The sequence below is a fragment of the Melitaea cinxia genome, chromosome 3 (assembly GCF_905220565.1).
Source record: "Melitaea cinxia chromosome 3, ilMelCinx1.1, whole genome shotgun sequence".
NCBI lineage: Eukaryota > Metazoa > Arthropoda > Insecta > Lepidoptera > Nymphalidae > Melitaea > Melitaea cinxia.
Window position 1 is genome coordinate 17,023,380 of NC_059396.1, and position 13,116 is coordinate 17,036,495.

General features: G+C 35.0%; 1 protein-coding gene across 1 annotated transcript in view; it reads right to left on the bottom strand.

Moving 5' to 3' along the window:
• Positions 1-13,116, bottom strand: part of LOC123669632 (protein spire) — a 181,138-nt gene that overhangs the window by 58,512 nt on the left and 109,510 nt on the right. The window contains exon 4 of the mRNA XM_045603230.1: positions 7,194-7,345. Coding sequence (XP_045459186.1) covers positions 7,194-7,345 — 152 coding nt within the window. The remainder of the gene's footprint in view (positions 1-7,193; positions 7,346-13,116) is intronic.

Below are 13,116 nucleotides of genomic sequence, written 5' to 3' on the forward strand. Positions count from 1 at the left end.
CTATTCACTCTTGATTTAAAGATACCCAAGTTAATAGTTTGTTGGAAAAACGGAAGCCGGAAGGGCATTCCAAATTTTTGCGGTGCGTATTAGGAACGAGGAAGCAAACCGTTTAATGCGAGATCGTGGGATTTCAACCACAAATTACACATTTATTGTTGAAACAGTTGATAAAAAGTCACCACCAATCAGTAATCTGTTGTAAAGAGCAGCTTCCATTATTATAATATTAATCATTAGCACAGCAGTTTATTTGTTTTTAATTTATTGGATTAAGCTCCAACCTTTTCCGTCATGGAGAAAAAGGATTATGACCAGCAGTGGGTGACACATGTTGAATTAATTAAGTAGATACTTAATTACATATATATCGTTCCTATATTTTTGTCTCATAAGAAAATATTATAATAGTTACTTGAATTACAAAGTAATACAATATATTATAAACGATATGAAAACTATTTCAAATCTTTCAAGTAATATTTTTCAACTTTCAGATACTTTCTTATGTCGCTATTTACACAAGATATATTTATCAAAACATTGTCATTGACGTCACAAAACCCGGAAATTGAATGGATAACAAATTGATACATTTCTTAATAAATCTAGTCATCGCGCATAATTTTATATTGAAGACATTCACATCGTATTTGCATTGGACTCCAACATTCGATGTGTTGCAACATTGTCTTGTAAATATTTATTTGCTTAACTATTGAAATATGCACAAGAAAGTACGGTACTCGAGCTAGTTTCCGCATATTTTAGTCAACTTATCCAGTCATCTCGCATGTGCTACTTAAATAACGCTTGTCAGTCACGTGTAAACAAATTTATTTACCTTCGACATATTTGTGTTTTTAAAATGCAAATTAGCTGTGAAATTGTTTTTAAAGTGGGTAGTGAGTGGTTGAGTTTGTATATGACCTACAATATGTTCCGCACGTCGTTGCCCATTTTGAGTTCCCTTCACTGAACTACATAAACACATAATGAAAATATAGCATGGAAAACATCTCAGATATATATCAGACTACAGATAAAACAAAATACAAGTCAGTGGCAAACATATAAATAAAAAAGAATATTTCTTCAAGTGACCACTGAATCAATCAATTCTTTATTGTACTATAGTGTTTAATAACATTTTTTTAAATATATAACTTAAACAATATCCAGTTTCGGTACATAGTTATATAATGAAGATATTTCAAAGTTCGAAATATAGCTGATAATTAAATAAACTTGCTTGATTAATAAATAATCAGTTCTGAAATATCATTACGAAACAATTGCAAGTCAACTTGATGCATGGAAACCCGATCATTACTTAATTTCACATGTTTATTAATACAAATTTTCGACAGTCACGAGTTGCAGTCGAACTTATCGAATTTAAAGTCATTAGCGATAAATAATATTATGTGGAACTTTGATTTAATGCGTTTGTTAATATTATCTGATTTATCAATGTCTGGGTTTGTATTAATTGGGTTTGCTTATTATATTTTGATAAAATTTAATAAACATACAAAAAAAATGTGAACGCACGTAAATATAAATTGCTATCAAATAATGTGTCAAAATAATGTTTTATGACCCAATAAAATTGAATTTTACTCGATGAATTACAATAAACATTAAGTTATCGCAGCGTTCAGAACAATATTATAAAACTTTAATAATTCTCTTATTGGGATTAATATTGATTAAATATTACATAAAATATTAAATAATATAAATAAGAATATCGTGCCACATATATATAAGGATACTTTATTCAAGGCTTCTAAAGATTTTTTGAATCGTCATAACACAAATAAAAATTATATTTCTTTAACGTAAGTGAAGCGATCGATTCGGAATGCAGATGCTGCAGGAATGAATCGGCAACAAATGCGAACGACGAGTGCCACTAATCTTACATATATTTACCATCAATATAAACTCTTAAGTAAATTACTTAAATGCACAGACGTTATATAGACCATTCACTACAAGACCGAGCGAATACCACACTTTGTATGATATAGAGTATAGAAGAACTTCAACCGCTCTGACCCGACGACCTACTTCAGCGAGATAACGTTGACGAAAAGTGAAGAAAATTGCTCTAAGCATTTTCTTTTTACCCTCTGAGAGATTGATATTTAGAGATTGAAATTAATACGTGCAAAATGAGGTTTGATACGAACCCAGCGGAATTAAACGAGTTGCCTGACACTTGAAATTATTCTTATACAACGATACAGAGAACGATGACAACGTTGTCAAAAGGATATTTCGTGGTCTAGATTTAAAGTTGCCTAAACTTGTTTTGTTACACATCTCTGATATCCGAATATCCGAAAGCCCGCCGAGCCGAGCGGCAAAAGAACCACGCTACGCCACTGAGGTTACCTTTACAACTAATGAATATGGGGTATATTATATACGATGATCGAGCAAAACAGTGTATTACAGTGTCATTCATCAAACTCGAACGAAGGGTAAAAAGTAGTCTAAAAACGAAATTCTAAGACTCGCCGCATCAAAGTACCTAAAGAGTGTAATCATCTCAATCTAAAGATAAATCTCTAACTCATCGAAATAACGTTTTGCTATAGAAGGGATCATTTGTAGAAGATCATAAAAATATTACGTAAGCACTATATCCGCGTGAAATGGCGTAAATCTATCGCGATAAGGAAATATAGAGGATGATATAACAAAAATTTGAGTTCCACAAATGGATCTGTTACAAGCATGGCTATCATCGTTAAATAACCAATTAGCGCTGGTCGTCAGTGATTCGGTCAGAGGTCAACAGAAATTATTCGCGGAACAAAACACTCATATTCGGATTTCCGATTTAATATATGTTATGTGATCGTTTGATTGTAGCCGCTGATAAAATACGTTTAATCGCTTTTAGTCAATGTTTTATTTAATCGTTAAGTTTTGAAAAGACGTAAGTGTAACGTGTTTTGATTAGATATTTTTTGAGCAAATTTTCCCTAAACTAAATAAATATTTTTTCCATTTTAATTGTTTTAGCTACAGAGTTCCATTTCTCGATTGGCTGATTTTAATTACTAATTAAGATTCGCTTCTATAGGCGAGTGACCTTTTATAGCCTAAAGTTTTCTTTATAGTAATTGTAACGCAAAAGAATTTTATAATATTATAGATATTATAGATATTTTATATTAGATATCTCCGAGGATCCACTCGAAAAAAAATATGTTGTACATTATACGTTACACGTTATACGTATACATTATACGTTTGATATAAAATAGCATTTTAATTAAAATATACCAGAATTAAAACCAACTTTCGTAAAATTACTTGATTTTTTTCCTTCGTTTAATTGTAAATTTAAATATTTAAATAACAAATAAATAAATAATAAATATCTTATACAAACACGTCTGATCCTATGGTAAGCGACTTAATGCTTGTTATATAGGTAACAGCCAACTTATATAGCTATTTTTTTGACAAACAAACATAGAAATAATACATATATAAATACAAATATTACACCCAGACTCGGGCGGGAATCGAACCCGCAACCCACGGGGCGGAAACCAGAACAAACTGCGCTAACGGGCTAGTCAATAAATAACATTCCACAGTTACAAAAAAGTTTTTTTTTTTTTTTTTGTAAATTATAAACGCTTCTTGCTAAACTATATTTAATAAAAAATCATATTACACATTAATCACATCAGCCTTTCGCAGTCCACTGCTGGTACATGCATGAACTCGTGTGTTTTGCCCATAGTTACCACGCTGGGCAGGCGGGTTGGTGACCGCAGGGCTGGCTTTGTCGCATCGAAGACGCTGCTGCCCGTCTTCGGCCTGTGTATTTCGAAGCCAGCAGTTGGATGGTTATCCCGCCATCGGTCGGCTTTTTAAGTTCCAAGGTAGTAGTGGAACTGTGTTATCCCTCACCTCTTACGACACCCACGGGAAGAGAGAGGGTGGCAATATTCTTTAATACCGTAACCTCACAGCACAGTAAATACACATTAAAATATCACAATAAACAGATTAAATTGACACACAAGAAACATTTAAAAACTTTCACATTTTAGTCGGGATTTTTCGTAATAAATAAAACACAATTTGTAAATTTCCACAATTAAGACCCGTCGAAGATGTTTATTTACGAACGTGACGTAAACGTTTTAAACATTACCTAATCTTTTAAAACAGTTGGCTCTTAGTTAATTGAACTGTCGTTTGACTAATGTCATAATCACCATAAATCTATACTTAATATTATAAAGCTCTAGAATTAGTTTGTTTGAACGCGCTAATCTCAGGAACTACAGGACTAGCCCATTTATTAAGGAAGGCTTTAGGCTCTATATATCATCACGCTAAGACCAATGGGAGCGGAGCACTAATAAAGAATGTTACAATTTTTTTTCCTTTTGAGAGCTTCCGCTGCGTGCACTGCGTAAACAGTAAAAGTTTCGCAAGTACTACGTAAACGAAGTCGCGGGTTAAAGTTAGCGTTAGCCCAAAGTAACAATTCCACGCGGACGAAGTCGCGGGCAAAAGCTAGTATTACATATTTTTTTATGTTTCAAATCGTCGACATATAAAAATACGCTACAACATATTTAATATCTGTGGAATTATATTTTTTGATATATTTTATTATACTAATCTTTACTAGCTGTATGGAAATTATTTTCCAACCCACCGAGTAAGAGGGCTTCGTCTAACAATGGGATATTACAGACATTACTTATAAATCACGATAAAATTTGCAAGTAAGTAGATATTTAAGAAAATAAATTATTATGACATTATGAGGAGGTCCTTAAAATATATTTCTTCAAGCGCAGTCCTTTGAAGGTATCGAAAAAGTGTGTTTGTGTGTTCAACTGTGTGTTATGTGAGAACTGAGGGACCGGGGTGATATCTATAAAAATAAATAAAATTGGAGTGTCTGTTCGTCTGATGTATACACGGTACATATACCAAAATAATATTATTTACAATTTTAATCTGTCTGTCTCTTTGTTCCGCCTTATTGCTGAAACGGCTAGACCGATTTTGATGTGGCTGATCACTGGCAGATAGCTGATGTAATAAGGAGTAACTTAATTTTTATTTCAGAAATTTATTTATTTTCTAACTCTGCGAACTGAACGGTAACTCTTTGTTAAAATCCATGCAGACGAAGTCACGGGCACAGTTAGTTAATTAAATGTAGTACCTACACACAAAAGAAATAAAGTCGAATAATTGAAACACAATATTTTTGATTACTTTTCTTCTTGCATAAAATAAAAAATATATATCACAGCTGCGGTTACAGCCTAGTTATAACACAGTAATAAAAATGCAATTTAAATGTTATGTAAACTATTTATATAAAACCTTTGTAATAAATAACAACTTAAAATTCTATCATAATGGTATCCGTAAAGAAATATATCGGTTGAATTGCGACGAAAACGAAATTACGAGAGACAACCGAATATTTAATGATAATTTTGCAGGAAATAGCAGAACTACGCCGCAAGTAACTGCAATAATCACGACCTTATCATTACAAAAGCTAAATTGGACTTGTTTAATCAATTATCTTTTTTTAGCAGATCTTGCTTGAAAACTAAAAAATTGGCAAGCACTAGCAGACTATTTGTTAAATTTTTGACTACAATCTTTGCTAGATACTTTTTTTTCTTTTGATTTCGTTGTAATTTGCAACCCGTTTCAATGAAACTTGGAACACCAACAGCTAAAAACCTAGAATAAACACAGGTGATATTTTATCCCAAAATTCCCATCGAAACCGGGACCGAAAGTTTACATGGTCAAACCGCGAGGAAAAACTAGTATCAATATAGATATATCCGTTCCATATAGCTTTTATTACGTTTATGCATGATGCAGTGAAATTGGATGTCATATAGCGCATATATTATGATACAATGTTGATCTTAGCGGTCACAATGGCACAACCGTGGGCATTAATACACTTCATATAACAGTTATTTGAGTGACCAGATGTGTGGGTTTTTTTTTTTTTTTTTTTATATATATTAAAGAAAGCATTTTGATATGATTTGATAAATATCGACATCTCCCACTTCATATAGAACCCTTCCACTGAAGAAAATATTTTAAAAATTAATAAAAATAGTAACAATACTAAAAACAAATTTCAGTTGCTAATTGAACTATAAAAGTTCACACATTTTATACATATTACGTACTAGCTGTGCTCGCGACTTCGCCCGCGTGGAATAGTGACTTTACATGTTCAATGTGATTCTTTACATTGGCATAACTTTTTTTATTTATGAACCGATTCACATGAAACAAATATGAAACAAACACTAAATGTTAAACTTAGCTTGCCACATTACATTAGTAAAAACCACATCTAAATCGGATAAGCCGTTTCTGAGATTAGCGTGCACAAACGCATAGACAAACAGACAAACGACCAAAAATTCTGACTATCATTGTTCTGGCGTTCTGCGTTGATAAAGGTCCCAATAACATTTTTCTCATATTATTTTAAATGAACAGACGTTACATTTTTATTATATGTATTGATTTGACAACTCACAAGGCTGGTCTTGTTGGGTGAGCGAGAGATAGTAAAAACGTCAAAAGAATAGTCTGTTCTATAACTATTATTTCATAACACGAAACTTATTATTAAAATATCAGATCACTTCAAATGTTAAAGGTTATCTATGTAATAAAGATGCGATTCAATTAATTATTTTTTTCGTATTCTTACGAATATTTGAAAGTAATTAACGTTTTAAGCGTCCTCTAAAAGCACAAATCTCATTGAGACTCTAATAGTTCGTTAGTGATGTAGGATACACATGGGTACTGAAATAATTTACGTTTTTTATGATAATAATTTGTACGAGTAATAATACATGATTACTATGCTATTGTAACGCTTAAACTGTTACATGGTTATGTTTTTACATTTTATTAATATGACACAAAAAAAAAATTACTGATTGACCATAAATTAAAATTATAGTTTGATAACAACCAACAACGTTTTGCCTTTTCCAACTCAACGCCCTTTTTTTGTTATCGCAGGGGAACTCATTTACGGATGATATCCAGGGTGCCCGGGTAGGCAGTCCTAGACCGTATGTCGGCTTGCCCAGTACAAATAAAATAAAATATTGATAAATATTGTGGCTCACCTCAATGACATCCTTCAGCATGAACCGCCGCAGGGCGCGCCGTCTCCTCGGCGGGGGTTCAGCGTCCCTCTCGATACCCTCGTCGTCGGTGTCAGCACGGCCGCCCTCCGACGTCTCGGAGCCCTCCGATAGACCACACTCTTCATCGTCCTCTAAAACAAATTAATTAAATCTTTCGAATTTCAAGCATTTATATATTTTTTTTTCTACGGAATAAAAGTTAATAAGTCAGAAGTCATTGGTGATTCAGTTCTATAACATCCCGCAGCTGAGCGTAGGCCTCATTCTACATGTGAGATGGTGAGAAGTTGGCGCTTTATACACCACATTCACATCACTTAAGCCTATTGCAGTCCACTGCTGGACATAGGCCTCCACAGCTTCGCCAAAATGGCGTGAACTCATGTGTTTTCCCAATAGTCTCCACACTGGGTAGACGTGTTGGTGACCGCAGGCGCAATACACCACATTAGTTTTAGTAAACGTAATAAATTGTTACAAAATACTTTTTAATCATTACTAAAAGTTGTAGTATTACTAATTGTTTTATTGTCAAGTTCTATACTTAAACACTGTACCGACAGAACAATACATCTAGCAACAGCGAAACAATCAAGCAGCACAAACTGTACAAACTTTTCAGTGAACCTTACAAATTAATGGAACAATATCATGCTTTATAAAACAAAGAGCTCGTTTAACTGTAAGATAACAAAGCCTAATCCCGATGACCTTGAAGGCCACGTGTGGACCGATTGCGTGTCGCAAGTCGCTTCGGTCACGCTCTGTTAGATCGAAGCCTTTAAACGTAACAAACTCTATTATGAATCACTACGGAGTCGATACTTGATAGTAATAAATACCTATGTGGCCAAACTATCAAGATTAAAAAGCTCAAGAGATTGTTTGCACGCGCTAATCTAAGAATCATTTTGTTTCGCTATTTATTATATACTTTATTGCACTAAAAATAATGTACAGAAAAATTATACAAAAAGTTGATGGCAAAGGTGGACTTATCTCTAGAAGAGATCTCTTCCAGTCAACCAATGTTCATGAGAGAGAGTGTCATATAGCGGGGAACACAGTGCAAGAATTAATAACGTAAAAGCTAAATGACTGTAATATATTACATACTTACAGGTATAAATACATACACTTACATAGATACATATAGATATAATACATATACATATACACACACACACTACTTACATACATATATATATATATATATATATATATATATACATACGTACACACATAAATACAAATATATGATATAATATTATAGGTTATATACTTACATATTCATTAAGTAGATGATTGTAAATTGAGTTGAGATATAAAATGGTCCTTTAATTTACGTTTGAAGGAAACAAGGGAAGGACTCTTTTGAATGCTTTCTGGGAGTTTGTTCCAGAGTAAAGAGGCGCGTACCGCAAATGAATTCAGTTTGAATTTGGTATTGCACTTTGGTACATCTAGCTTTGGTGTAATGCCAGGGCGCCTGGAGCGATTAGGAGAGGGTAGGAAGTGGAAACGGGATCGAAGATAAGAAGGAGAGTTTGGGTTACATATGATGTTAAAGAGAGTAGAAAGGATATGCATATCACGGCGAAGGCGAATAGGGAGCCATTTGATCTGAGCACGGAAGTGAGAGATACGATCAAACTTTCGTAGGCCAAAAATGAAACGTACTGCGAGATTCTGAAGTCGCTCCAATTTTCTAAGCAGCTCCTCTGTCACATCCAGATAGCATACATCGGCATAGTCAAGGATAGGTAGTAGAAGGGACTGCGCGAGCATATATTTGGTTTTGAAAGGAAGAAAATACTGGAGACGCTTGAGAGAGTGGATCGAGTAATGTATTTTTTTGCTGATTTCATTAACATGAGCTTTCCAAGAAAGGTTGCAGTCCATAATAAGGCCCAAATTTCTAACTTTATCAGCGTAAGGGATTGGGACCCCAGAGTAACAGATTTTAGGGACGAATTCCCATTCCAGTCTGCTTCTTAATCTACTGCTGCCAATAATGATGGCTTGTGATTTAGCAGGATTTACTAGCAGACCAAAAGATTTAGCCCAGGCCTGAACAGCCGCAAGATCATCATTTAAAATTCGAACAGCCTCATCCAACTCAGTCAGTCCGAAGTGTCGGTATATTTGCAGATCATCTGCATACAGATGGAAGGGAGAAGTGATAACACGTGAAACATTATTAATAAAGACAGAAAACAGTAAAGGAGATAATACGCCACCTTGTGGAACGCCAGCAGTGAGGTCCATCCAATATGATGAGTTATCGTCAAGAGTCACACACTGCTGGCGTCCAGAAAGATAAGAGTGAAACCAGTCAATAGCTGTGGGAGAAATATTAACAGCTCGCAAGGTACCAAGAAGAATATCGTAGTCAACAGAGTTGAAGGCACTGCTGAAATCCAGCAGAATCATGGCAGTGAGCTTGGTTTGATCCATCGCACACCGCACATCTTCCGAAACATTCAGCAGCGCTCCGACAGTGCTGTGGGATGGACGGAAACCGGATTGAAACGGACACATGAGGTTGTGAGAGGAAAGATGGTTGTAAATTTGATTATGGACGACGGATTCTAGGACTTTGGAGAGAAGAGGAAGAATAGATATGGGACGGAATTGAGAAGGATTAGTAGGATTGGTGGTTTTAGGAAGGGGTATGACAAGGGCTTTCTTCCATAGTGAAGGAAAGACATTGCATGTAAGTGAAAAGTTAATAATGTGTGTTATTACAGGTGCAATGTCCTCCAACACAGGAAGAATCATGCCGAGGCTGAGGCTATCACTACCAATAGCTTTTGTTGAAATGGAGCGGACATGCTTCTTGATAGTTTCTTGCGAGACTGTTTCAAAAGAAAAGAGAGGTAGGTCAGGTGAAACAAGAGTAGACAAAAATGAAAGAGTAGATGTTTTTGTGTTGGAGTCCACAATTATAGGAGGAGTAATGAAGTAAGTATTTAAAGAGTTGAGATCCACGGAACTTTTACAAGTTACCGTGGATTTGCCCACACCTAGTGACCTCAGGAATCTCCAAGCTTGCGCTTGGCAGAGACCCTGCATTGAAGAGTGGATGTAACGGCGTTTAGCATCCCTGCACAATCTGTTGCAGATGTTACGAAGTTTTTTGTATACATTCCAGTTTTCTTCGGTTGGATTTTTCTTATTTTTTGTTTTTGCTCTATCGCGCTTAGCCATTGACCTTTTGATAACAGGTGTTAACCAGGGAGCAGGAACATGTTTAATACGCACAGGTTTTACTGGTGCGTGTGTATCGTAAATTCTAATTAGTTCAGCAGTAAATGAGGTGACCATTTCGTTGATATTGTTTGCCGCAAGAATAGTGGACCAATCAGTGTTTTTAATATCCTCTCTCAAGCGTTCTAAATCCATATGCTTAAAATTTCGCTGAAAAAGAACTTTACCTCTAACCTTGGGTGGGCGTACTTTGTAAGCAAGAAAAATAAGGTCATGGTGTGAAAAAGGGGCTGTCATCTGCCCATGAGAGATAGCAAGGTTAGGGTTAGAGATAAAGATGAGGTCAATGAGTGAAGGTCTGCAGTTGGGAAAGTAATGTGTAGGTGCGGTAAAATTAAGAGTCTGGAGGTTAAAAGATGACAAGATGGAATTTAAGGTGTTAGTTCTCATATCATTTTTGAGTAAGCATGTATTGAGATCACCCATGCAAATCACATGATCGTATATGGGAACCAATCTCTCTAGAATATCTTCGAGTGTGTCAAAGTAATTAATTTTGTCACTAGGACAATACAAAACGCCGAGCAGTATTTTTTTGTGACGAGCTTTTAACTCTAAGAACAGATATTCCAGAGAGCCAGTCGCCTGAGAACTAGATGCGCAAACAACACTGGCGTGAATGTGGCTGCGCAGGTAAATGCCCACACCACCACCACCTCGATCAGCACGGTCATTTCGGTATAGTTGGTAGCCCGGAATAGAACAGTATGTGGATGGGATTGAGGGATTGAGCCAAGTTTCAGAAACGAGGACACCGTCGACTATGCCGGTGCTAAAGGATGTGAGAAGATCCGAGTAATGAGCCATTATGCTCTGCGCATTGATATGCACAAAGGAAAGAGAGATAAGGTCATTAAAAAAAACCTTTGATAGCTTCTCTTCTAGTAAATCAGAATCAGATAGCATAGAGCTAAAACTATTTTCAGCGCTTGCGTATTCATCCGAGGAACAAGTTATATAATCATCGTCAAACATGATATAAAAATATTAAATATAAAGTAATAAAATGTATGTATAGATATAAAAATAAATAGCTTAAAAAAGTTATACTAATAATAATAAAAATATTAAATAATATATATATATATATATATTATATATAAAAGAAATAAAAATTAATAATAAAAAAGATGAAAAAAAAATTAAAAAAAATAAAATAAAAAATTAAAACTACAAATAGCACTATACCTCACGCATAAGTTGACTTGACACATAAATATTAAATGTAAGATTAATATACACACTTATTTGAAAAAGTTATACAAAAAAAAAAGATAATTTACAGAAGCACCATAAGTTTTGCAGTGAAACGAAACGCAACTTGAATGATGTTAACCTTTAAACTACTTTGGCAAATGACAGCTGACAGTTTACAATTTTATGTTTGTTGTTATTTATAATTTCGTACGGTGAATATAAATTAAAATGAGAAATAGCAAAGTAACAAAGAAAAAAAGACAGATAAATTTTACGATTACCCAGCACCTAAATTTACAAAAATGATATTGAAACTAAACGTCTGTATGAACAATGCATATACAAGGTAATCATTTTTTATCATTGTAAGACTGCTCACTGTGTGGATGCTGCGAAATGATTTGTTTCAACTCTGCAAGAGTGGTAACTTTCTTCCGAGACTTATCTGGTAGCAAAATCACAATTACACCATCAGCTGTCCAGCACTTCTTCATACCGAAATGATTGCGAGCCGCCACAAAGATTTCTTGTCGGGGTTTTGTTAAAAATTCTGTTATTGTAATTTTAGTACCCCTCAAGCTAGTTTTGGCTTTCCATACTTTAGAGCGAAGGTGCAAATCGGAAAAGCGGACAAGTATAGGGCGAGCAGATTCTCTTTTTGTACCCAATCTGTGGCAAGAACTAAGATGTTCAGATCTTATATCAGGTATCTTCATCTGGTCAGACAACAATGCAATGATACTCTTCCGCACATCCTCATCCTTATCCTCCCTGACCCCATGGAAAACAAGAAGCTTTTTGCGGGACTGAGTCTCCAGTTGATCCATGCCCAGAACCACCAGTTCAATTTGGGACTTAAGCAAGCTAAGAGTTTTCCACACTAAGGACTTGAAGGTTGAGAAGTCAGCTGCCAGGGATTTAACAGTGCAAGTTGCAGTACTAGGTAAATTAAGGTTCTTCTCAAATTCATCCATCCTGTTATTAATACTTGAAGAGAGTTCTTCCATAGTTTTCTGTAGATGCTCAACTGTAGTGTTCATCTTGAAGGTTTGAGTTTTAAATTTTGTGTGAAAGTGTGTGGAGAGAGTCAACTTACACTATGCTAACTTAAATGTTGCACATATATATGTAAAACAGTTTTAAAACAATAATAACTAAGAGCACATAAAAATACGTCTGTACACTTTCGTGTCTACCCGCCGAAACGATATTTAGTACAGATTGTAGGCTTAAAGAGTCATGTGTCCAAGTATTGAAAACGAGCGGTAATAGGCATGGATTTTTTTATATAACTAGGTCGGCAAACAAGCTTACAGCTCACCGAAAGCATAACAGGCGCGTTGCCGACCCTATCCCCGATTTCCCCCAGGAGCTCTGGTCACCTTACTCACTAGCAAGAACACAACACTGGTTGTAGGCAGTATTTAGCTGTGAT